This window comes from Micromys minutus (assembly GCF_963924665.1).
Source record: "Micromys minutus genome assembly, chromosome: 32".
NCBI lineage: Eukaryota > Metazoa > Chordata > Mammalia > Rodentia > Muridae > Micromys > Micromys minutus.
The window spans coordinates 18,694-46,080 of record NC_137967.1 but is presented as its reverse complement, the minus strand read 5'-3'; the positions used below and the strand labels follow the sequence as shown (position 1 = coordinate 46,080).

Genomic DNA, 27,387 nt, shown 5'->3' with positions numbered 1-27,387 from the left:
CATTTTTAGGTGTTTTCTTTGACTGCTTTGGTAGTTTTGGTCATATGTAGTTATCTGTAATCTACATGTGGACTTTCCCTTTTAAATGTAGAGTGAGCTGGTTTGTTTCTAAGAACTCATTAATGACTCCAAGAAGAGGGAGAGAAGCATTTTTGGTGCTGAAGGTCTTGCTACCTACATATAATCTGATTCCTGTCTGCCTATAGAGACTAGGCAGTTAACCTGAAGTAGTAGCCTTCTTTCTGGACTCCTACTGCAGGTAAAAGCTGGAGTAATGGGTCTCTTGGAAGGGCAGAGGTAGGGACACCTGGTTGTAAATGTGTTTCATCCTGTCACTATACATGAATGCTTGTTTCTGAACAATTAGAACCATTCCTGATAGCTTCTGAAAGTAAACTATATTAGGGTATACCTATAAATTATTTTAAGCAAGCTGTTAATCTGCTCCAACTACTATATATTCCTATTCCCAATATCAATGATGAGTCTGATAGGCTAATTCCCCAGTGGCCAATGATTAGAAGGCACAAAAAAGAGTCTAGACTGTGGAAATAGTGAGTGCAGTTTTAAAAGGACCCTTCTGCTCCTGCTCATCACTTTCTTTATGACCTTACACAAGTTTCTTGCCTTCTCATTTTCCTATGTATAAAGTGGAATTCTGGGAATGGCATCTCATTGTTTAGGCAAAGTGAGTACATAGCCTATGAGAGCATCACACGAGTTTGCCATTGGCAGTGCTATGAGAGTGCGGATATGTGATTCCAAAACTGAGAGTTCACATAGTATAAGGGCAAACAGCAAAGGAAAAGTACCACAGCAGGGCTTATTCTAGCTAGGATTTGGGGGGGTGTCAGTCAGTAGACTTTGAATCAGTTGAACCTGGAGGATGGGCAGAACACTATGGAGGGAGAAGTGTATGGCAGACTGCTGCTCACTTTATGGTGGACAGAAAGCTGAGAGGGACTGTGAAAGAGACCCTTAGTGGCCCATCTCCTCTAAGAGGCTTATCTCCTGTATTTTATCACCTCTCGATAATATCATCATGTGTTTAATCCATCAAAGGACTAGGCCAGAGCTTCCAGGAAGAGCAAGTTCACAGTAATTTGGCTTAAATATGTTTAATTTGCTTTTAGGTTGAAACATAGTTTTGTTTATGAAGATGTGGTGGTACAAGACTCTCCTGAAAATGAGCACATACTTAAGTAAACGGGGTCACTGTGGCCTTAATATCTTCATCCCATACTTGAAACTCTAAGATTGATCACAGTCTTGTTAACACATTATAGTGAAGTCTAAATGTAAGAATACCTTCCATAAGATAGTCTTGAGCTTCTTATCTCACACAGTGTTTGCACATGGTGTGGTGAAAGGGAGGCCTAAGACAAGATAATTACTCAGGCATACACCTCTCCATTTCAGGAGAAGCCAGTACTCTTTGAAGTGTGAAGTGTTGGGTAATGTGTGTGTCCTGGGCTCAAGAGAAGCTTTCAGAGCTGCAACTCTTCAATTTTGCATTCCTTTTGTTGATGTTACTGTGATATAGCTTGGGTTAGGGGCAGAACACACACACACACACACACACACTTGTTTCAAATCAAAAGAGAAGCATTTCCCAGTTCTAAGAAAAAAAAAATCAGGGGAAATTTTTTGAGAAAACAAATCACATCATTGGTAATTGTGTTACCAATGCCATAGTTCTTGGGTTGTCAAGTGTATCTGAGTGACTGCCATACCATAAAATATTTTATAAGCACTTAGTCTTTTCTGTTTCTAAAAGGGAAGACTTTTTTCCAATTCTGTGGTAAGTATGTTTTAATGTAGGGTTGCAATATAGCATCTGTACTATTTCCTTTAATGGTTTAGGAGGAGGAGGATGGCCAGTCATTTGAGTCACCTCTCCTGTGATTGCCTTTAGAATGCAAGAAAAAAACAAAGCTCACAATCTGCAAGGAATTCAGGGTCAGATTTTAAAATGAGGAAATAAATATATGCATCCCCTGCCCCCAGTCCTCACAGTCATTAATCAACAGTAGAATATGGAAAAACACAATTGACTGTTTCATCTGTGGTGTCTGTCATTAACACTACTTTCCTCTGCTGAAGCCAGACTCAGAGCCCATGTTTCTCATGGAAGAACTAGGTCCAGTAGTCTATACTGTTGTCTTTATTATTTTGGAGCAAAGTGTATGTGTGTGTGTGTGTGTGTGTGTGTACCTACACACACTCTTAGTTTTGTTTTGGCTTTGTTGATTATTTTAAATTTATTTACTTAAAAGCACTGGCTACCCTTCCAGAGGTCTTGAGTTCAATTTCTTACACCCACATGGTGGCTAAACCATCTATAAGGCTTTGTTGGTTTTAATAGGTGTATTCTGAAGTTATTGAGAAGACTAGTGTCAATGAAAAACAAATATATCACTCCTTGAAATGATTCAGACATATCTGTTTTTTTTTTTTTTCTGAGTGCATTTTTATTTGTATTTTGCAGCAAATGTGTTTGTGGCTGTTAACATCATTTATTAACATTACCTCAAATCCAGAGACTTTGATGGTCTCTTAAGTTCTGGTGGAGAGGGACATGACACATTGGGAAGGCTGGAACACTGGTGTGAGCTGAGTTAGTGGTTAGTGGTAAGTGGTCCATTGTGCAACACTGAGCTTTCATATGCATCCAGAGAAATATACATAGATGCTCTGTGCCATATGAAAGTTAGATTCCAGATGTTTGCCTAGGACTCATCTGCACACAAGGTTTCTTTCTTAAGCCTTGTCCCAAACAGACAGTGTGCACCATATGGATACACAAAGGCCATAGAAGTAAGGCAAGCAATGCTAATTTCACTAGGCCTGGGAGTTGCTTTGAGGTCTGGTGCAAACTCTCAAAACCTGACCACTTTATTGGTCTTTCCTTCCAGATGCTGCACAACAAGCATGTGATGGTCCGTGTGGGAGGAGGCTGGGAGACCTTTGCAGGCTACCTGCTCAAGCATGACCCCTGCCGCATGCTGCAGATCTCCCGTGTGGACGGCAAGACATCCCCTGTCCAGAGCAAATCCCCAACCCCGAAGGACATGAACCCAGATAATTACCTGGTGGTCTCTGCCACCTACAAGGCTAAGAAGGAGATTAAATGAAACTCCTCTCTGAAAGAGGATTCATGCAATGCCCTGTGTACATTCTATGGTGTAGTCAGTGTAGTTCACATGCTCTGAGAAACCACACATCATCAGTCAAGAAAATACTCAAAAGGTAACACTATTTATTTTTAATGCATCTGTAGAACTTTGCCTATGGAGAAAAATTCTAAACTCAATGAGATCAGACAAATCGTAAGCAAATCATTATTTCTCAATATGTGAACATATAGTATTTAGAGCAAACCTTGTTAGGAACTAAGTTCTAGTTCACAGCCATTGAAGGTGATCATGACTAGGAGACTGTATTTACATATGTGGGTAGGTCAACAGAAAGTGCCTGCTATATGTCTATGAGCTAAAGCACCCCAGAAACTTTTATAATGGTGGGATTTTATAGCTATTTTTTACAAAATGACAATGTGATAATGTGCTACTAAAATTGTCTGACAGCACTATATAGTACAGAGTCTTCTCAGCCATAATACTTAACTGGAAAGGTCACTTCAGAGATGTTTACATTGACTTGGAAGATTGCCTTAAAGTTCATCTCTGATCTCTGACCAAACCAACCTCTGGGGTACTTTTGGATTTTGCCTGTGCAGTCCCTTAGAAATAGCAGGTACCTTTTCCACACAGAGAAGCTGTGTTAGGACGATCACTTAGTGAATTACACATGCATAAGCTAGCGTACATTCACATGTTGATGTGTGGACTGCACAGTTAAATGTTCATCAACCTTGTGGTTTTGTTTATTTTAAGCATTTTCTTATTAAAATATATATCTTTAGTTAGTCCTATTCTTCTATGCTGTCTCATGAAGTAAATTCATGTAGTGAATGATGTTACTGGCTTGTATACCCAGGACAGGGCTGTTTTGTATCAATGAACAGCAAGATATTGTCCAAGATAATGATTTAAAAATTAAAAACAAAAAGTAAAAAAAAAACACACATCATCTGTATCAGTGCTTAACTCTTAAATAAAATTAATCTTCAAAACTACCAATTTTCCAGCAAATATGAGGAGTGTCAAGTTATGGCTGTGTAGTCTATCTGCACGTGGGAAAGGGGAATGTAGGTAGTATTTGTTCACAGTAGCAAAGAATGTTGGCTTGAAATTTTTTCAAATAGTGGGGTTGACTTATTATTTCACTATTTTAAAATAAGAAAAATCTATTTTCCTTGCTGCAAAACCTCACAGAGAAATAATCTGTCATATGACCAGTTTAGTCAAATATCCAACCTATTCATCAGGAACTTTTTAGCAGGTATGGCATAGGTTAGTGGTACTGGGAAGGGGTCATGAGTCTAGAAAAGCATGTCAGTGAGAAACTAAAAACAAAGCCTTCAGCTTTTATGCCAGGTAAGATGATCTTGGAATAATAAATAACTCTGTCTTTTGAAACATATGACATTTTAGTAACTCAATCTTTATCAATTATAATTAAATTTAATTAAATTAAGTACAAAATTAAATTTTGTATTATTATTGACACACTTTATTTTTTCCTGTGTCTAAATTTTTCTTTAAATCATGAAAATTTAGTTATAAATAAGTATGTCTTAGCAAAAAATAATATGCATGTCAGAGTATAAGTAGTTGTTTAGTAATTCTATTGTCAGAAATTCAGAATGGTTTTGCTGAGATAAAGTCAAAGTGCCCACACAGCTATGTTTCTTTCTGCAGACTTCAGGAAAGAATCCATTTCTTGCCTTTTTTACCTTCCAGAGGCATGCTACAATCCTTGGGTCCTGGCAGCAACACGGCAAGACATTACTTAGACCTATCTCTTTAATATCTCTTCCTTTAACTAGAGGTTAGAAAAGTCTTCAGTTCTTAAGACTCTGTAATTAGATGAGCTCTGCCTAGGGTTAGCCTTTTAAAATACCTTAGTAAGGAAAATGACTCAATGTGTTTTAAGATTAGGAAATGACCATACTTGGAGGACCTAGATGATTATTAGATTTACAGATACCCTTGTGATTTTTCAAGTGTGTCTAAGAATGTATTCAAAACTGACATTGGGGACTTGGTGCTAGCTGATCCACACCAATAGAGATATAGAAAAATAAGACTGCACCCCAAAGGATATGATCAAATATAGATGGCTCTACTGAACTGTGAAGACTTAGGAGGTCTGGCATCAGTTTCTCAGCTAGAGTAGCATGCAAGAAAAGTTGATAGGGCAGTGATAAAGGATTAAAGACCCAGCTATTCCTGTAACCGGATGGAAATCATCATCCAAATAAACAAGCAGAGACAAGACCAATGCCAGGGGGCAGCAGAGCCTCTAAGAATCATGCTGAAGTATGGAGGACACCAGACTGGTACAGTACCTGCATATTGGATGGCAAAGGCACACAAGTTACTAGAAATTTTCAGGTGTTCATTTTTACCATCAATAAATTTGCAGTGGGAATCCACTGATATCTTCATTGGGTATTGCTTTGTCGTTAGCAAAGAAATAAAAAATAAAAACAAACAAACAAACAGGCACAGGATAAATGCGCAGAAACTTCTATCACCTATGTAGCTCAAAGGAAGGAACATTTTAAGAAAAAAAAAATCCCCCAATTTTCAGTTGATAAGTTGCTGGACAATGTATCACTAAGAAGAAAATTTTTCTTTCTTCCCTTAAAATAAATACATAAGTTAAATACAGTGCTCTTCAGGATCTAATGTAAGTGGCACACACAGGAAAAAGCCTTCATGTCTGTTTAGTTTTTAACCTATAGTAGTCATGTTCTGATGCAGTGTCTCAAAAGTAAACCAAAAAAGGAAGAACAGGGTAATGAAAAGCCACATTGGAGGAGAGAACTGAGACAATTTCTTCAACAACAAAAAATGACTTCAAAGGCCTGCTATACACATTAGTGGCTTTTATAAGTAGGTTTGTGTTAGTGGTGTTGTCTTGTCTTTAATGTTTGATAATTCGTTTTAGAAAATTAATACATAGTGCCTTGTTACCATATCTGAGTCAGGATACAAAGGGAGGGGGAGGGAGGGAGGGAGAGAGAGAGAGAGAGAGAGAGAGAGAGAGAGAGAGAGAGAGAGAGATGTAGTATAATGTATGAGGGAAATTAAGGTGTTTACTGAGAAAGGAAGTTAAGGAAATAGATGGTAATTAAGAAAGAGACTTGCAACTGGTAACTGGTTAACATTCTGAGAATAACAGACCATAGAATTCTTAGCTCTCTCTCTCACCCCATACCCTAAGGTTCATGGATCATGAAAGAGGGGCAGAGCAGTTCTAAGAGTTAAGGAGTGCTGTTGAAGACAAGGAAACTGTTTTCTGCACAGAGCAGGGAAGTTGCACATATGAACTTACAGCTGCTGTGAGACTATCTGTGAGACCTGTGCAAGCTCAAGTGAGACAAAATCCAAGCAAGATGTGAGATGTGAGCAAAGTCCCACCCCTAGTTAATGGTAGATATATGTTGGGAAAAGAGTCAGTTTTAAGAGTGACTTTTAGTAAGTCACCCTACCAAAGAATTAATAAAAATATTATTTTAAAAAAGGCATAACCCTTTCCTCTCAAAACAGGAGGGATGCACATGCACCTAACTCTTGCCAATATGTTAAATTATATATTTTATTCAAAATTGACAAGGTACATTTTCATCTTCCAAAGACACAGTATAATTCTTAACAGTAAAAATAAGCTAAATTTCTCCATAAACATAAATCTTAATTTTATGTCTAATTTTCATGGTTCTGGGGATGATACACAGAGCCTTTCTTCCGTGTTTTACCTTTTAATCTAAAAGTAAGATTAATAACAACATAATAACATTTCTTCTTTACAGGATGAGAAACATGCCTCCTTGAGGCAATCATTAGTTAGCTTTCTATTACTAACCCCAGAGACTTGGACATGTCCCTAACTATGAAGACAACTCACAATTTGTTTAAGATGAAGTAGAAACATTTTACTTAAAGACATGGCCAAAGGGAACTTCTGTATAGGAAGATGTATGTTCATATACCCAAAAACAATACAGAATACATACATTGGGCTCAAAATATATTAGAAAATGAATAAATCACATTCTAAATATAACCATAACACATTAGATAAAAGAGCCATTTACAGATGTGTACAAAACATGCAATTAGTCACAGAGACCTTCTGTAGTAATAATATGTAACTCTTGTATCATCAGCTATATCAGTTTCAGAATTACAATTAAAGCTGAAACTTGCATACATTGGTTAGCTTTGTGCATCTAATGGTTCTTCTTATGTTTTAACAGCTTGGCCATGACATTTGGAAGATATATTCAATGTTAGTTTTTGATATTAAGCCTTAAATTAATAGAAAACTCATCTCATCACTATCAATAACCTAAGCAAAATGTTTGGATGTATATATGAATTCTAGTCATTTCCTTATCAAGCATCCTGTTTCCTCTTTTCAATCACATTCATGAGATTCAAGTCACCATTTAGTCCCTACAACATGTGTGGCCTTGAAGGAAGTCTGAGCACATCTATCTGTGATGGAGGCCATAGCCATGCACATGGCCTTGGAACAGCAGAGTCAGCTTGCAGCTGCCAAAAGCAGTGTATCCTAATTATCCCAAGCAAGGAATAAACCTATATATCACTTGTGCCTCTAGAGTAGGGAAGCATGCCATTACCCTCTGAACCAAGCCTTCTCTTTGCATAATCCATGTTCTAAGATGAAGGGAAGAGAATGTGATGTCTGTGCTAACAGAAGGAAGGCTTCCTATGGTAAAGGTTGGTGTGTGCTGCTTTTCTCCTCATTCAGCTGAGACAGCCTTCCTATGTCAGAAATATTACTTACCAAAATGTGCTAAAAATTACTTCTAAAAGTCAGCTTATTGACGATGTTATGACTGTCATTTATAAAAAAAAAAAAATCACAATCGCTAAATGAAGAAAACTGAGCTGATACAATTCTGCCTAGCTATTCATGAAACACTTTGAATAATAGAAAATACTTCAGTCATTAGAAGACCTATATTATAGTTCCAATCCTTTAAAAAGAACATGTGTGACACACTGTCAGATACCTTGTGGGAGGGACAGAGGAGCCAGTGGCTCGGCTTCTTTTTATAGTTGTGACTTGGCCTAGTTCACTGAGATTCCTGACTGGCTAGAACCTATAAATTCTAAAGTAAGAACTGGATGTTGGCACTGAATGTCTCGGCATCCATATCAGCAGCAGCAGCCTTGAACACTTGCATCTTGGCTTTTTATGTAGTAAGAAGAAAACAAGCCACAGTGTCATAAGTCAAAACTAATAAACAGAGATACGCACACCTCTGGTCTGACTAGCAAGCACATTGAGTTACCTCCTGATATTTGTATGCTTTGACATGCTCATACTTTCCAAGTACAAAACTAACATATTTCTCTTTCATACTTTCATTGGTAATATCATGTCTGTATAGATCTTACAATTATTATTTAATAAATACAAAAGAATAAAAATGGTTATGAAATTTAAACAAATATATTATCACCCATTATCTCCAACCTGATTCTCAGTTGGCCTCATCCCTTTACTACATAGACCTTCAGGCTTCTAGTAGGACACATCAGCAGGTCACTGAGCTGATGTCCTCCTGACATGTAACTTCAAGTTATTATGACATGCCTTAGGTACAGAAAATAAATTACCAGAGAGTCAACATTTGCCTACAAATATTTCTTAGTGGGTTATAAAAATAAAGATTTCCTTCGCCTGAAGTCCTTCAAATGCATCTTCAGGATTTTCCCTGATGATCAGCTTAAAGGCACTAAGTCTGGAAGCTGAAGTCTACCTATTTAGTGAGACAGAGATGAACTGCAGGCTGTACCACATGACTAGGGGGCAAGGTTACTTACAAAGCAGAGGTATTATGGCAAACTCAACACTGGAGATATATGCAGGACCAGGACACACAATCCATATATACTTTGGGACCTTGCTTTAACTACAAAAATTGCAAAGTTACTTCCCACAAAAGAGAAAATAGGTGTAGGGAAAGTGGAACAGAATGAAAAGCCAGGTTATTTAGTAAGTTTGGAAAGAAAAATTTTACCAATATTTTTGTATATTTAGTGTATTTAGTTTTAGAATTGCACTAAAGGGCACTAATGATACAGTCTGACTCTTCATCTCTCTAAAGAGGAGATATCAGCTGAAATCCACTGACTGTAGAAGCTGGAGTTGGTGGCAGGATTCTCCTCCAGGTATGATATGCTTCATGACACTGTCCACTAAAAAAAAAAAAATGAAAATATACAGGCCTCAGTACATTTTTATTTAAATTATATAATAATAGTATAAAGAAAAAATTTAAAATTATGGAATAAAGGAATGCAAAAAGGATTTTTTGGCAAATAGTCGTGAATAATGCAATTTTACATTAGAAACAATCTGAAGCAATACAGAAGCTTAAAAATACAGACAAGACATGTTTTGGAGTATATGATAAAATGGTTGCCTGGCATGTACTCTGTTCTCTTGAATGGACATCTTTGTTCTCTACCTGAGGCTTCTTCAATATGCTGAGGATGTTTCATCTTGGAATGGGGGTGGGGACTGGCCAAAAAAGCCAGTATCTTGCTGCTGAATTTCTTCCAATTCTAGAACTACATTAGTCATGTTGTCCCCAAGAAATAGGGCCCAGGGTGTGCTGCTTTCAAATAGGTCCTCCTCAGCAGATCCCATTCAACCTGAATAGTTGTCCTGACTCAGAAGCTGATCCCAAGTTTCTGTTGTCCCATAAAGCTTGCCCATAAGTAATAAACCCATGCCATATACCTACTTGCATATGTGTGTGGCTGTTCACCAGACTCAGAAGCTGGCAAACACCAAACCTGCTTTATTAGCTACATCTCAAACACTCAACACAGTCAAGGGAAAAATAGCATCAATAAAGCCAAAAAATGAAAAACAAAAAGTTTTAGCCTTTCTTCTTAAAATGAACCCAATAGAGTTAGTAAATAATTTGTATTAAGATCTTTCCCTTTTTTTGAGTGAGAAAATACTCTGTTGTTGTTTTTAGCAAAGCTTATGAAATCTATGATAAGTTTTAGAAAATTCTCCAAGTAAGGACAATAAACATTCAGTTTCTAAGTATTACTTTCAAACTATATCCAAGAAATATTTGATGCTAAATATTTTTAATCACTATACTTTTCTAAATTTTTAAGGTTAAGAGTTAACTTGCTGTTCTGTATTACAGGATTTATTTGAAGCCTAAATAGTGTGTATCTTTTAGCCTGCGAAAAGGAAGCACAGGGGTGGAGAGAGAGCTCTGAGTTCAATCCTCTGCACCCACACTGCGTGGTTTACCACTTCCTGTAACTCCAGCTCCAGGACATCTGGAGGCTCTCTGGCCTCTGAGGGTATCTACATTCACCTGACATAACCCACCCTACAAGCACTCATACAATTAAAAATAATAACTATGAACATTTTGATGTGGCAGTCAACAACACATTTGGGATATATTCTGCATTATTTAGGATTTTTAAACAGTTTTCTATGTAAAAGTTTCTTTTAAAACTAGTGTTAATACAACATTGGAAATTCTCAACCTGGCATTACGTTGAAACTACACTGGGAAGATAAATATCTCCATATTCTATTCCAGCCTCAGGGACACTTCACAGGTTAACCCTAACCCTGGGCGAGACCTCAACACTGCACTTTTGCCACTGCACCTACATGAGCATGTCCTCTGGTGGGGGACTGTGAACCCTGGTGTGGGCATTGACCCTTTCTGGAAGCCTCAGAGCACCATCTATGCCACCTCTGGGGACAGGCAGATGATGGATATATAAGAATGGGAAGGAAACATTTTCCTCATCCTAAGAATCTTCCTGGCCTATTAGGTCCTCCAGGCCAAACACAGAACAAGGAGGCACTGGAGGACCAAGCCACTGTCTATGTTGTGTTAGTGCTTCTGTTATTCCCAAGGCCCTAATACATTCCTTTTGAACTTCTCCATTTAAGCTCTGGTCAGATGGCTACATGGGGTGGGGACACCCTCCCTCAAGCTGCTGATTAGAGGTGGCCAGGACTACCACAGCCAGCAGACAGAACACTGTCTCCTTTTGAGGAACCCTACAGCTACTTTGCAGCTTGCCACTCATGATGGTTTACTTAGGAAATCAGATTTAGTAAGAGAAACAGCACAAAAAGAGAAAGGATAGCCATGGAAATGGTTTTGGTTCTGAGCTCCTTCAATAAGCCTGAAGTAACATGAGACCTAGAAGTAACACAAAGCTTTGTATCTTTGCAATCTACAAGCTTCAGAATGAAGAAGCTGCAGATTTAAGGAAGAAATTCTTGAAGTGCAAATAGTAGGCTTGCTATACTATCACATGTGAAATACATGTTTTCTTAATTTTGACTCGTGTATGACAGCTATGGTACCTAAACTTAGCATCTAGCTCTCCCAGTGAGCTTAACCCAGCACCTCTGCTCCTACCAGGAAACAGTGGAGCTCAACATTATTTTTAGTGCTAGGGTTTACTTTTTTTCTTGTTTTTTGAGAACACTATTTGAATTAAACCTAGTAGTAACTTTTTATCTTAGTAGGAAAAAGAAAGGACATGTTTTTTTTATAACAAATTGATCTTATTTTCTATCAAAATTACACTAGATCTATTACTGTCTTCTTTTTGAGTCTAGGAATTGACATCTACAAATGACAACATGACATAGCTGAATACTGAACCCAATTATTTTATGAGTTATTAAAACTTCAAGGTTAAAAAAAGCAGTTTATTTCATTTAATTCATTAACTGAAACTGAATGAACTAAATTAGAATGGTACACTGCATAGATAACAGTTATCATTAGGAGCCATTCCTGGCTTGAATCAACTCTGCTCAGGGTGGTCCTAAGCTTCGCCCTACAGTTCTCTCTCACATATATGACCCATGTAGACATATATGCCTGAGAGTGTGTGTGTATGGTTCTAAGCTAAAAGCAAACAAAATTTCAGAGTACTTAACTGAAAAGCTGAGAGCAATTAGGGGCACTATGGTTTTCACAATTATCCTGATGCTAAATATGGTGTTCCTGTAAAAAGCATCTGCAAAATCACAATTCCTGAACTGTTATTTTCCTAATCAGCAAAATGTATAATGAAGCCTTTATGCCCCTGCTACACTACACCCTCCAATTCAAAGACCTTCCAGGGATAGCCTGTCCACCAGGGACACACCCAGAGTCTATTCAGACACACAGACAGTGGGAGAAATGGGTACCACTTACTTGCACAAACTGTAGTCTAGATTCATATTTGCATAATGACTGACAACAAATGGATCACAAGTCCCTAGAGCCTCGATGGACTCCATGGAAGGGGCAGGAAGGGTGATCAGAGGTTCATGGCCACCCTTGGATACAGAGTGAGTTTGAAGCCAGCATGGGCTACAGAAGACAATGTCTCAAAAACAAAAAGAAACAAAAACAAAACCAATTACATACAAACCCAAAGGTCCCAAAATCTAGAGTGAGAATATTAAATCTACAAATCACAAGTTTTAGAAGAACCCAACTTCATGATTTATGTGCAAGCCGACATACATTTGACACATGTCAAAATGACAGTTTGGTAGAGTTTTACCTTTTCAGTGGTGTCCTATATTGCTTTTTTTTTTTTTTGACACATTGATGATTACATATAAATTATTAAGATACTGTGCTTATAAAGAAAACCTATGTTTTTTTTTTTGAAAAGAAAATTTATTCCCATACTAAAATAAGTAGACCTTTCCTCTAGCCTCTGCTCTCTGTTTTCAAGCCACTGGCAGTCTTTCTCAGGGCATTCCCAGAGGGAGTGACTGAATGAACTGCCTTGGTTACTCACTCTAAGTCCCCCTGCTGGTGGCCCCGATGTTTCCATCTGCTTTTCTAATTGTTCTTTCTTCTTCTTCTTTGCCTCCACCGACTGGATATCCAAAATCCCCCGAGATGCCGCCTTTAAAAAATTCAACAAGGGGTGACTATAGGGAAAGACAAAGGTATCTGCTATCCAAAAGCACTTGTTTTGCCTTTTTGCTTTTCCTTTTGGGGTGGGGAGTTGGCCTGGTTTGGGTACCAGGGCAGTTTGCTATGACAACCTTGCAAAAAAACAAAAAAAACAAAACAAACAAAAAACACAGCCATTTCTTTAGGGAGAACCACAGGGAATTCTTTTTGAAACTCAGTCAACCCATTCTCAGCATAGCAGGGTTATCCCAGAAGAATGCCACTGCAGGACAGGCTCAAATGCAAATCCATCTGGGGAGTGTTTCACAGAGAATAATGTAAATGCATGCAGTTCACAGGTACTTGGAAATCATTCCCAAAGAGGTTATCTTTGAGTACAGAACTGTGTGTGTCATCAGTTACTCTGCATTTAGAGCAGGGAAACAGGACAGACCCCTGTAGAAAGTGAATTGAACTTTTATCCAACAGGCAAACTACTGAGCTCTCACCTCCTTCTGCCTTCGTTCCGCTGCCTCTGCTAGCTTTGCTCTTTTCTCTTCCTGAGAAAATAAATGACATGTTTCAAGAGAAAAGTAAAACAGTGTGAACCTCTTACACACCTTTACTTTATCAAAAATAAATAATAATTTACAAGTTGAAGCAGTTTGTAAAAATTTAGTATGTGTACAAAAGACCTCACAAAGAAAAATCATGGTAAGAGTCCACTAAGATGTGCTGGAACTATGGTCCTAGATGCTAGTCATGTGAGCCACTGTAAGACTGCTGCAGTCCCTAGGGCTAGCCTGAGCAATGTGGTAAGAGTATACCTTCACCTAATCAAAAAATAAAAAAAAACTAACCCTGAATTCTATCAATATTGCAATATTTATTAAATATTTGACTTTCTGAATTTCATTCTTTAGACCAGCAAACCAAACTGGCACACATTAATCTCTTAGCCACTAGGTTATAGATACTAAATTGACTGTTCAGTCAATGTGGGAAAGTTCAGCTTGCCTTTATGACCTAAATATAAGTTGGTCTACAGAATACTTACTTCCTATAAAATGGATTTACACTGGGGACACATTTTTAATGGCAATATAATTTGAAAATTAGTTTAAAAGGAGAATGGTAAAGGAAACATTTAGAACCAATGGGCTGATCTGTGTACCATGGGGAAGAGAAAGAGAAACTCAGAGGCACTTATCCTACCTCTGAAACACATGTTATTTTTTTTCCTATGCCCTTTACTTCTTATATATAAAGTTTTTAATATCATTGAGACAATAAATAGTATTCTCTTATGGAGTGGTTTTAACCATCCCTTCTCCACCAAGGAATATTCATTTGTCACAATGATTGCTGCCAACTTTTCCAGGCACAAAGAACACAGCAACAAAATGTAGACACCCATGCATACAAAGCTTTTGATTAGTGCATAGAAAAATGTAAGCAAATACCTAAACATGTATCTGAAGGGAGCAATTACTCAGGAAGAGATATAATCATGGTGGATAAAGAATAGGAGAGAGGCTGCTAGACATAGAGCATTTGTTTTGTTTTGTTTTGTTTTGTTTGGTGATCAGGGAAATATTAGTCCTAGTGAAATACACCAGTGGGCCCTATGGCTGAGGGCAGAGAATGGGAGGGCATATGTCTTAACAATTGCTGGCAGAATGATATTTTTTTTCTCATGAGCTAAACAAAATTAACAGCATTTAAAAATAACAGCAGCCATAAAGATAAGTTGAACTTTCCCACATCGACCCAACAGTCCTTTAGTATCTATAACCTAGTGGCTAAGAGGTTAATATACTCCCCAAATCCCTCATTTCTTCAACTAATCTTTAGCTACTGCGAGAACCGATGTTGGGAACAAGTTAGATTGTTATATTATCAAGTATAAGTAAAGGATATTAAAATAAGTATACTGTTATAGCATAAGGCCTGCTTAGATTAAAATATAAAAAAAAAAATGACTGTCTTCACATAAAATTATCCAAATACAGCACTACTGGGAATCTACACCTAAATGTATTGCTCATTTACGTAGGATTCAAACCCGGGATTAAAATCAGCTGTTAAAAACTGAGTAAAGGGAAGACGCGGGTTAATTAAATAGCCACTAAATGACGAAGGGAGCGGCGCTAAAGTCTAACCCGGACCTTCCAGGTAGAGTTGGTACAGACAGGTGAAGATACACATGTCTGGAGCAGTCCCTGGGAACGGGGCAGCCCCAACCTATCCTATACAAGGAGGGTCCTTAGGACAGCCTAGAGGAGGGTCGGAGGCCCGGCAGGTGCACCTTCCCTCCGACTGCACTGCAACGGCTGCCGCGAGAAAGACTTGCACGGGGAGGCTGGCTACTCACCGGGCTCGGGGACGGTGGTGCGGACTCCGCGGGACAGGGGAAGCACAGCCCCATGGGGAAGCAGGCACCCTGGCCCAGGAATCCGAATCCTCTCCCAGCAGCGAGCCCCGCCCCCACCTGACCTGCTGCAAAGCTCCGCCCCGCGTCAAGACGTGCCCCTCTATAAGGCCAGCCCCGCCCCGCCCCGCAACGAGCGCCACCACAAGCTCCGCCCTACTTCAAGCCCCACCCCTGTCCTGCCTGTAGCAGACCCCGCCCTACCCGACCTAGCAACAAGCCCCGCCCCTCCAGGCTTACTGCCAACCCCGCCCCCAGTACTAACCTGCTACGCCCGACCCGGCGGCAATCCACTTTCATCCGGTCCAACATCAAGCCCCGCCTCCTCCGCAAATCCCACCCAATAGGGCTTAAGAGCAACCCAACCCAGAGATTTCTCTCGGTAGCCCTGAAGCCTTCCTATGGCAACGCCCCACCCATCTGCGGCAAGCCCCACCTCTTCAGTAATGCCCTACCTGACCCACCCATTTAGCTCTCAGCCAGAACCTCCAAATGAAATGCTCCACTCCCATCCTCCATTCACACACAACCCCACCCTCCCACTCCTATCTAGACTCTCGGAATTCCACCCTTCATTGCCGCGCTGATAAGCACCTTCAGCGGCTTTGGGGAGCCCTGTCCATCCCAGGAGCTCTGCGCAAGTGTACTGAACATGGGTAGGCACCTGTTGGATACGCGCATGGGAAAGTAGGAACCAACCTGGCCTCTGAGACTTTGAAACCGGTGTGCTGTCTGCTACCTTTTTGGCATCTTAGTAAGGTCAGTACAGTATCGCTGAGATGGCAAGAAAACCACCACGTTATCCCGTCTCAGAGGCAGCCTTTCACCACCCACGTTCCCCCCACCCCCGCAGGGACAATGAAAAGGTGCATCCAGAAACACTTCAGTGACGTGCGACCGTAAGATTGCCTCTGACCTCCCTATTCTTAAAGAATTTACATTAGAAATCTTTCAATTTTAAATATTCCCTTGCCTTATAAGATTTTCTTCTCCTGGCGTCTTAGCACTTCTATATCCCCGAACCTTATCAAGGACTATCAAGAACTAGTGTGTCATGTTTTTGAAATACAACACTCAAAAACAGCACTTCTGGTTCCCCATTTCTGTAGAAGCCTGAGTGTCTAAATTCTCTTAAATGCCCGTCAACAGATGCAGGTGGTTCAAGAGCACAAAACATACTGTTTAGTAAGATCTTCCTGCTCTTTTTCAATGGGTCACACCATTGGGGAAGGCTAATCTTAGTTGTAGACATTTGATATAGAAAGGCCCAGCCCGCTATGGGTGGTAATACCATCTCTGGTAATACCATCTCTCTTGCACCATACTTGTGCAAGAATATAGCTGAATTTCAGCCAGGAAGCAAGCTAGTAAACAGTATTCCTCCTTGGCTTCTGTTTCAAGACGACTTCCCTGGATGATGAACTGTAAGCTATAATATGACATAAACCCTTTCTTTCCCGTGTTGGTTTTAGTCGATGTTTTATTATAGCAATAGAAAGCAAACTAGCATTGTAACTTCAAGATGTATAATCGCTTCTGCCTTTTAATGCAATGCACTTGAGTTCTGTCTCCAACTTAATGTAAATAATTTCTTCTTTAATTCTATACATTGTTTCTTTTTATTATTTTGTCAGTTGACTTAATTAAAATGTATTACATATTTCCAATTTTCTAAGGAACCACCAGAGTGATTTCTAGAGCAGTTGTACAAGTTTGCAATCCCACCAGCAATGGAGGAGTGTTCCTCTTTCTCCACATTCTCTGCATGTACTGTCACTTGAGTTTTTTTATCTTAGCCATTCTTTTTGATATAAGATAGAATCTCATGGTCATTTTGTTTTGCATTTTCCTGAAGACTAAAGACCTTGAACATTTCTTTAAGTGCTTCTTGGACATTTGAGATTCTTTTATTGTGATGTCTCTGTTTAGATCTGTATGCCATTTTTAAATTGGGTTATTTGGTTTTTTGAAGGTTAACTTCTTGACTTTCTTATATATTTTGGATATTTGCCCTCTATTGAGTGTTGGGTTAATGCAGATATTTTTCCCAGTCTGTAGATTGCTGATTTTCTTATTGACCGTGTCTTTTACCTTACAGAATCCTTTTAGTTTCATGAGGTTCAATTGTTGATCTTAGAGCCTGAGCCATTGGTATTCTGTTCAGGAAACTTCCCCCCTGTGCCAATGAGTTTGAGGCTCTTTCCCATTTTCTCTTCTATTAGATGCAATGTCTCTGGTTTTATGTTGAGGTCCTTGATCCACTTGGACTTAAGCTTTGTGCAAGGTGATAAATATGGATCTATTTTTCTTTTTCTACATACTGACTGCCAGTTAAACCAGCACCATTTACGGAGGATGCTTTCTCTTTTCCATTCTATGATTTTGGCTTCTTTGTCAAAGATCAAGTGTTCATAGGTATGGGTTTATTTCTGGGTCTTCAATTCTATTCCATTGATAGACCTGTATGTCTCTGTACCAGTGCCCTTCTGTCTTTATCACTCCTGCTTTGAATTACAGCTTGAGGTCATGGATGGTGACAGATGCAAATACTTACACCCAACCACTGGACTGAAGTTGGGGGCTCCTGTGGTTGAATTAGGGGAAGGATTGAAGCTGAAGGAGAGGGCAACCCCATAGGAAGACCGGCAGTCTCAACTAACCCAGATCCCAGGGAACTCAAGAGAGTCTGAGCCATCAACCTGGCACCATACATGAGCTGGTCCAAGTCCCCTGGCACATATATAGCAAAGAACTAACTGGCCTCAGTATGAGAAGACACGCCCTAATCTTAGAGAGACATGAGACCCCAGGGAAAGGGGAGGTCTAGTGGGGGCAGCATCTTCTTGGAGGCAAAGGGAAGGAGGAATGGGATGAGGAACTGTGGGAAGGGGAACTGGAAGGGTGGACAATGGCTAAAATGTAAATAAATTAATTTTTAAAAATACATTACATAAAATGGAGAAAAACTATTTGCAATGCAAGTGTTTCTATTTTCAACCCTTTCATTCCCTTGAGATAAAAGCTGTTCACAGGAGTATTCTATAATCGTTTTGTGGTAGAAAACTTGGAGAAGCTTTCTATGAATCAGATATGCTTATTATCTAGGAAAATACTGATGTACCTGGGTAGAAGCTTGTTAGGTTCTCTAACAGCCTGTTAGGTAACACAGGGCATTCCCTACTTGTGACATAAACCCATTGTGTGCTCAGTGTTCTCTTTAATACAACTGCTTCATTCTCTGTGTTGGTTAGTTTTGTCAACTTCACATGATCTAGACACATCTCAGAATAGGTTACTGCGATTAAGAAAATGCTTTCATCAGATTGCCCTTAGGCAAGCCTGTAGGGTATTCTCTTGACTGATGATTGATGTGAGAGAGCCTAACCTACTGTAGGTGTTGCTACCATTAGACACATGGTCCTGGGTGTTTACATAAGCAGACTGAGTAAGCCAAGAGGAGCAAGTCAGTAAGCAGCACTCTTCCTTGGCCTCTGTTTCAGTTCAGATCCCCAGGTTCCTGCTCGTGTTCCTGTTCTGACTTCCTCAGTTCTAGGGTGTAACCTGAAGGTTGTAAACTGAAATAAGCTTTTCCTTCCCAAGTTGCTTTGGGTCATGTGTTTATCACAGCAATAGAAATCAGATTAAGATCTTTCCCAACTTTGAGAGTAGATAAAACTTGCATTTGATGTTGTTTGCTGTTCTAGGCTTAAGAAAGTCACTTTAGGAATGTATTTTATTAATCTTTTCTGTAGGAGGAAATGGAGACATCACCTGGTAGCCAGCCTACCCAGCACACTGAGCCTTTAAATAAGAAGCATGGCACAATGTGCTCTTGAATCTTCCCAAGAGTCAGAACACTGGGTTATAAAGTAGCATTGAGTAGCAAATAGCTAGCCTGTTGACTAGTCTTCACTCTTCCTGGCTCCTTTTGATGTGCTTCTTCTCTACAGAGAGGTATTAGCACTCACTGTCTAATTTGAGGTAATATCCTAAGCAATCGTAGTCGATAGGCTTCCACTGTGTAAGTAGTTCACATGCATTAAAGCAGACAGTGTTCTCTGTCTCTGAAATGGTTCATGTCCACATCCTTTACAGACTACTTTGTCTGTTGGTGGATGTCCCAAAAATGACTGCAATGCCCCTTTTTAGTTATACAAATCAGTTATTTATGAACTATAAACATTAGCATTCTGAACAGTGCATCTCATTGTAGCCATTCCATATATACATGCCATTATACTTTGTTCTCATCCATCCCTGTACCCTATTACCCTCCCCCTCTGTCTCTGGTTAGATGCTTTCCTTTGTCAGTTGTATCCTGTTGCTTTCTTCTGCTCCTATGAGCTCTACATTCTTGAGAACATCCTTTTGAAACATATTTAGTAACTAATCTTGATAATTACAGTTGACTCCTTGCTTGTGTCCACAATGTAACTAAGATCCAGATGTCCCTACTTTGTTTTGTCTATGCTTTAGCTGTAGACACAGAGAACATTCTTTAATCTTTCCTCTTGAACCACTGTAAACTTCAAAACATCCCAAATCCAGAAGAGCCAATAATTCATGACTGAGAGATTTTCAATTTAACAATGTATTGACTCACCTTGTAGGATCAGAATTGAGTCAGTGGGTCAGTGATGTGCCTTGACCAAGATTGCTTAATTATGTATACCTCTTGCCTTCTATTTAAATGTTTCATGTTAGTACTCCAGAGACAGTTATAATGGCATTGAACCATTTATTTCTCCCTCTTCTTGGCTCATCCATTTGCCTAACTTATCCTTCTGCTTCTCCCTGTGTTCGTCTCTTCAATTGGTGTTGTCAGGATGAGTGGTGTTCTTAGGGTTTCTATTGCTGTGAAAAAAACACGATGACCACAGCAACTGTTATAAAAAAAAAAAAAAAAAAAAAAAAAAAGCATTTCCTTGGAGCAGGCTTACATCTCAGAAGTTTAGTTCATCATTATTTAAGCATGATAATATGCAGGCAGCCATGGTGCTGGAGAGGTATTTGAGAGTTCTACATTTGAATCCGCAGGCAGCAGGAAGAGACAGTGAGCTACATGGCCTGGTTTGAGCTTCTGAAACTTCAAAGCCCACACCACCAGTGACACACTTCCTCCAACAGGGCCACATTTTCAGATTCTGTTGAGATCTTGCAATGTCTCTGCAGTGTGGAAGCAGTGCTGGTGAGTTCCAAACTTCTTCTTAAGCTTCTAAGACCTGGTCTTGGAGAGCTTCTTATTTGGGAGTAATTACTGATATCATTTGACTCTATTGCTAGATAAATGCCCTGTATGATCAAAAAGACTGTGTGTGCTGGCTGGTAGGTGAGTGTCAGGATTGTCAAACTTAGAATTAGTCTGACCTGTATAAAATGACCATCATCAAGAAGACAGAGTAAAAAAAAAAAAAAAAAAAACTGTTGAGCTTCACCCTACACATGTGTGGATGATATGCAGCTATGAAGCACTCAGTGAAGCAATAGAGAATTGTAGTTGCTTGCCTACTTGTCACTCTGGAGTGCTTCCTTACATCACCAGCTAAATCTGACTTCCTGGATTCTTATTCTTTTCCTCAATGTACCCTCAACTCCGGAAAATTCTGAACTGGGCTCAGGCTCCCTGTTCTGCCTTGTAGTGTAGTGTGGAACCTTCTTCTACGCAGTCTAATTGATCACGTTTATTTCTCATGCCTTGAAAACATAGGTCACACTTTGAATATTGTTCAATTTCTAGAAAATAACTTTTAAATATTTTTGTCCTGTCTTTTGGCTGTTTTTTTTTTTCCAGGCTCTATTAGCCATAGTTTCTCATAGTTCCATAAAGTTTTAAAAACAGAATTCTTAGTACCTCACTTTGCATATCCCTTTTGAGACTGCAAATAACTGACCAGTTGCATCATTCACACTTATTGAGCAAATGCCAACTATTTTAGAAAACAACCATTATTTTATTTTCACATTGGAAATCACTTATATAGCAAAACATTATTTCACTGCACCAGACACAATTACTATTTATTTTATATATGAACATATACTGTATTTCACTATTGGACTTTAAATGGTAATTTTGTTTATATTGCCTCTTATTCACAGAATCAACCTAAATCTTTGTAACTCTTGAGGAAATGTTATCCTACTATTCTCCTATTATCAAAGCATATCTCCCAATATCTAAAGAAGCCATACATTAAATTGCAAAAATTTAAACACAAATATATTTTCAAAATCTTTGCATATTATTTAAGACACCAGTTTACAACAGGGGAAAAAACAGTGATAAGCCATAGTACCTAATAAAATTCAGAAGCTCACAGCCTGAATGTTGAGTGCAAGCTTGGTGTTTATTTTGCAGAATGGCAACACATTCCTTTATTTTTCAGATGAAGTCAAGCCATGATCTGTTGGTCAATGTCAGAAGTCCACATATTTTGGTCTGGAGCATGGTTTCTTCTAGAAGACTCCAGGCTTATGTCCACTATAAAGAAGTAGAACACACAATTTTAAAAATGCAATTGAAAAATCATGTAAGAAAAATTCATATGAACTATCAATTATCTCCCTCCCAGTATTGAGACCTTTCTATGCAGACAATATTGCATACATCAGCCCTTAACAGTAACAAAGACAACCTGCAGTATATGAGTCAGTCACTATACACATCCAGAAAATTAAAACATGAGCTTGACCAGTGAGATAGCTAAGCAGATAAAGGCACTTGCAGATAAGCCTGACATTTTGAGCTTTATTCCTGTAATACACATGATGTAAGGAGAGAACCAACTTCTACAAAGTTATGTATTTATTCTTTGGCATATGAATGCTCATTCAAAGACATACAATTCACAATAAACAAATCAATATAAGTTTTAAATTTTAAACTGAATTATAAAGGAATAAACATGTGGTGAAACTTTAACTGCACATCTCTAAGGGAAAGAAACCACCAATTCTAAGATCTCCATGCTGGGTGATTTCTATAAGGTGACAACTTGCTATGGGCAATGGATAGAAGTGCTATTGGTCAGAGCATTCCTCAGTTTTGAAGAAAGAACAGACATGCAGAATGCATAGAGATAAAATACAGAAAACATTATATTTATATAAAGTGCATGAAACCAATAAATAAAAATTTATATTTGAAACATAATCATTGATTGAAAACAGTCAGGGTTCACCAGTCAGCAGAAAGCAAAATAAATGAAGAAAATTGGATTTTCAACCTGAAGAAAAATAGTTCTGACATTCGAGGAGAGTGACAGGTGTTTTAGATAACTAAACGACTGTCAAGTCAGACCTCTGCTGAGCCACAGAATGTGCAGTTCAATGCTGCTGTGAGAGGCTCTTGTATGATAGCCTGCATTGTGAAAAGCATTTAAATCCCAATAAAAACATATTAAGAGCCAGAGATAGCTAGCTCAGAGTTTACAGTTCTAGCTCTTAGATTCTTAGTACACTTGTCAGCGGTTCACCACCACCTGTAACCCCAGGGCATGTGACAACCTTTCCTTAGCCTCTGTGGGGACTTAGACACACATGGTATACACTCACACATAAAAGTTATATACACATAAAAGTAAATATTTATGCATATCTATACATATACACACATATGTATACTAAGTTACAATCAGTATAGAGAATTTTCTAACATTTTAAGTGCTTAATTATAGGCTAAATAATTAAGTTTAGGAGAGTTTATAACTTATCTTTTAAATAATTTAATCAAAGATTTAAATGAATAAGGTGGACAAAACAATAGACAATAACATGGCTTTGAAGAGAAAACTCCATGTCATTAACAGGAGATAGTTTCTAAGTAAATGTAAACAATGGAAATTTGGTGAGAGGAATTTTCAAGGGTCTTTCCAGAATAGCATTCCAAATTCTTACAGAAAAAATGAAACAACAATCAGATGCATTACAAAGAAGCATGTCAGTAGCACGAAAACACTGTTATTTCTGTGAGAGCTACACACTTACCAGGATTCCTGGATCTGGAATTGGGGAAGGGCTTGCGAACCTTTTCCCCAATTTCCTCTTCTCTTTCTTTAGGTTTTGCATGTGATGGATACGTTTCTCCATAGACTTAAGAGAAATTCAAAAAAATAATTAAAAATTATAATTTTTTAAAAAAAAACAAATAAAACCTTTCAGAACAAACAAAGCCAACATGTGATTCATTTTGAGCTTGTGTCAGTTAAAATGATAAGAGTAATGCATAGTCTACTTAGGTAGTAGAATAGAGGTAGGAAGAAAAAAAAATCACAAAGCAAACCCCCACACTGTTCCTTTTTAAACTGTTGTTCATAGGTGGAGAAGAACCACACAATGGCATCCGGAGTGCAGCCAGGGGGACTTTTTTACCTTTGATTCTCACATCAATAGTATACATGTTTTTTATAAACCCTGACTCATGTCTCTGTATTTTCAATTTTATTTTTAAATATAATTTCAATAAAAATATTCAAATGCTTTTTCTTTATAGATATAAGAAAATGGGTCCATTATTTAGTCTTATTATATGTCTTATTTCACACACAGCCTTTTATGTCACCATTGTATGGCATATATGAGTACTAAAGGCCCATGGAATGAAAGCTGCATAAAGAGACGTGTAGAGAGACAACTGCTGATGGGGAAGTGAGGGTGATACTCTGTACTTCAGGTCAGTGAAGAGCTTGCTTTCCCCATGATCCAAGCATCCCCCTCCTGTGTACGTAAACAGAAGAACCTTTTGTGCATGAGGTGGAGACTTGTATTCAAATGTTCACAGTGCTACTGTTCATTAAAAACAATGTTGAACAAACCCAGTGTAGCAAACAAAATAAAGGAATAATGAAGTATGCTTTGTCCCAAGATAAAATATTAAGCAGCAATGCAAATAAGAGAACTACAGTTATATACAGCATTCAAGACTAAGGAACCACCATTAAGAGTTGTGATTCTGATTTATAAGATTAAAATTCAAAGAAATGTCAGCAGTGTACTTAGAGAAGCATACTTGGCAATGGATTGGAGAAAAGTGGCTGGAAATGGTATTTGAAATAATGTATGTTTTTGAGAGATGCAGGGAGTAAAATGGGGAGGTAGCCTCTAGGTGGAATTAGAAACACAGTGTTTCAAAGTCTTATGTAAAAAAACCTTTTTGTTACTCTATTTTATAATTTATATATGCTGTACATGTTTCATATATGTGTGTGTGCTATATATATATATATATATATATATATATATATATATATATATATATATATATGCATGTATATATCCAGCATAATCAAGACCTATCATAGTAGTCTCAGGACCCCAGATGTCTGAAGAATTCATTGAAGATGTGTCAGTTTATTGATCATCACACATTCAGTCATAAGTTAAAAACAGTTGAAATAAAGTTTACCTGCCTGGTAGAAACATCTGAAGGATGGGGCCTTCGTGGTCCTTCCTACATAATCAGTAAGAACACAGACAATGTCAAGATAACACAGAAAGGAAAGCCCATCTCCTTAAAATCTGTTACAGCTATCACTGCAGGCAAGAAGCAGGTCAAAAGAAAGCACAATCAAACATAGTTGAAATAGGAGAGAGAGCAGGCTCTGAGCCACACTACAGCGGGCAGGCAGAGTCCTGGGTTCATTCCAGAAGTAAAAGATGTACAAAACCCCAAAAAGAGTGTCACAATTTATTTAACAAGCTGCTAACCGGTTTCCATGCAGAAGCAGGCAAAGTTTTTAATGTGGCTCCCAAATCCAGGAAACTGTTTCTTGAGTCCCTACCTCTCCTGCTCATAAAGAATCTCTTAAATACTTCTCTTTCCAACTTTAATTCACCTCTAGCCTTGAACTTGAAAGTAAATCTCCACTCCATGTCTCAGCATCTAGAGCTTGACTGAGCCCATGTACCTCATTTCTTCAGTTTCTACCCAGCCCTCTAGGGTAGGCCAGTGCATCATCCATCAACAAAATTGATAAATAGGTCCAACTGGATAGATAGGTAGGACCACTGTGGTCATTTTTTTCTCCTCAGTGGTCTTTCTACCAGCCTAGGACCTAGTCTGTTCACACAAGATTTCCAAATCTCAGTCCCTAAGTTGGAACCTTGGATGGCTGAAGCTGACTTCATAGGGTTGCAAACCTAGGGCAGGGTTGGCCGGAAAGGAGTTAAAGACCTCAAAGGACTCACTGGGTAGACTTGTGCAGGCTCCTCATCCCTAACTCGAAGGCACATGCTGCAGAGCTCTAGGGTGCCCTAGGCACCTACTGCCTAAAGTGCCATTCATGTTCCTCAGGCCCTGACCTTCCCTACCATCACAATTCTCTTTATTTTCTCAGCTTGAGCCCCGCCCTTTCCCTAACTCCAGTGTCCAAGGGGCTGAGGTTTTTACAAAACCTCAGGTCGCTGTACTTCCCTGTATACTATGCTACACACTCCAAAGCCACATACACCTCCTGGTTTGTAGGAGAACTTTTGGTTAGTGCATCTAACTCAGAATCCTTGTTTGTCCCTTCGGTCTATTTGCTGTTCTAATTCTAAATTTGTTCTTCTCATTTTTTCCTATCATAATTTCCAGTTGGACTCTCTGCCTTCTACTCTCTGGGACTTTCAGTGGGAAATGGGCGTTTGGGAAGGGGGTTGAATATGGCTGTGTTATACTCAGCCTTTCTGCTAAAGCAAGTCTTTTAATAGAAAAATAAGCGGGATGACTCAAACACATAGGAAATTTTTCTGAAGAGAACACCGATTCAGTCTTTAAGATCAACAATTGATAAATAAGACCTCTTGAAACTGAGAAGCTTTTGTAAGGCAAAGGATACTGTCACTAGGGCATAACAGGGTTAAGATATTCACTAACCTTACATCCTAATGAGAGCTAATACCCAAAATATAAAAAAATGACCGAGAAGCACTTAAAAATGTTGAACATCCTTAGTCATCAGTGTTGCACTAAATATTAAACTGATGAATAAACCTTCGATATTAGCTAGCATTGTTAGAGCCATATGGCATCAGCAGGGTATATTATCTCAGCAGCGGCCAGTTCCAGCATGGCACTACACCATGCTGCCCCTGGGTACTCTCTGACCCCCAGTGGTCTCTCCCATGTTAGTTCCAGCACCACTGGGCCATATTGAACTAACATTATATTCATCTCATTGGCGGCCGCCTCTGGTTAGTCTCTCTCCAGGCAGAGGGCCAGCCACAAACTCTACCTGCACTCCAACCAGCCCAACAAATTCAAAACTCCAGAAACTTGTAATTTAGCAATGGTTTTATCTCAGATTTTCCCAGTAAATTTTACACTCCACAAAACATTCATACCATAAACTCAGAGCCAAGTGATATGATATAATTTGCCCACCTAGACAAGACAAATCATCCTATACAAATCTCTTATAAATTATTAATAACAACCTGTAGCTATACAGAGCCACACAGAGAGGTTCATCCTTATCTTCCTCCATCTTGCCTCTCTGCTCTCTCTTGCTTCTCCCTTTTTTCCAAAACTCTGTTCCTGCCTGGATAAAGACAAACTGTCCTATTACAGACCTTGTACCAGCCCTCTTTGCATAAAGACAACAACCCATACTTCACCCTTTCTAATTAAAAAAAAATTTTCTCTCAAATATAAGCTGAGAACAACTATTGCCATTTTGTAATTATAAAGTATAAAATCCAGCCATTAAAAATGGAGACATCATGAATTTTGCAGGCAAATGGATGGAAGTAGAAAAATCATCCTGAGTGAGGTAACACAGACCCAAAAGGACATGCATGGTATGTACTCACTGATAAGTGAATATTAGCTAAAATGTACAGAGTATCCATAATACATTCCACTAAACCTAAGAACTTAAACAAGAAGAAAGGCCCAAAT

General features: G+C 38.7%; 3 protein-coding genes across 3 annotated transcripts in view; 1 reads left to right on the top strand and 2 right to left on the bottom strand.

Moving 5' to 3' along the window:
- The window catches only part of GAS2 (growth arrest specific 2), a gene marked incomplete at its 3' end in the record, with an annotated part of 137,498 nt that extends 134,364 nt beyond the window's left edge, over positions 1-3,134 (top strand). Inside the window, exon 9 of the mRNA XM_080908300.1 lies at positions 2,916-3,134. Within this exon, the coding sequence (XP_080764426.1) occupies positions 2,916-3,134 (219 nt within the window). The remainder of the gene's footprint in view (positions 1-2,915) is intronic.
- Positions 3,135-6,748: 3,614 nt separating this feature from the next.
- SVIP (small VCP interacting protein) lies at positions 6,749-15,568 on the bottom strand. Its single transcript, XM_080908557.1, has 4 exons — positions 15,453-15,568; positions 13,588-13,638; positions 12,978-13,088; positions 6,749-9,365 (listed from the first exon to the last, which is right to left on the bottom strand). The coding sequence occupies exons 1-4, from the start codon at positions 15,504-15,506 to the stop codon at positions 9,351-9,353; spliced, it is 231 nt and encodes a 76-aa protein (XP_080764683.1). The 5' UTR covers positions 15,507-15,568; the 3' UTR covers positions 6,749-9,350.
- Positions 15,569-22,803: 7,235 nt separating this feature from the next.
- Positions 22,804-25,739, bottom strand: CCDC179 (coiled-coil domain containing 179; the record flags this gene model as incomplete). Its single annotated transcript, XM_080909192.1, has 4 exons — positions 22,804-22,869; positions 23,496-23,600; positions 24,913-24,957; positions 25,695-25,739. The coding sequence occupies 4 exons, from the start codon at positions 25,737-25,739 to the stop codon at positions 22,804-22,806; spliced, it is 261 nt and encodes an 86-aa protein (XP_080765318.1).
- Positions 25,740-27,387: the final 1,648 nt, after the last annotated feature.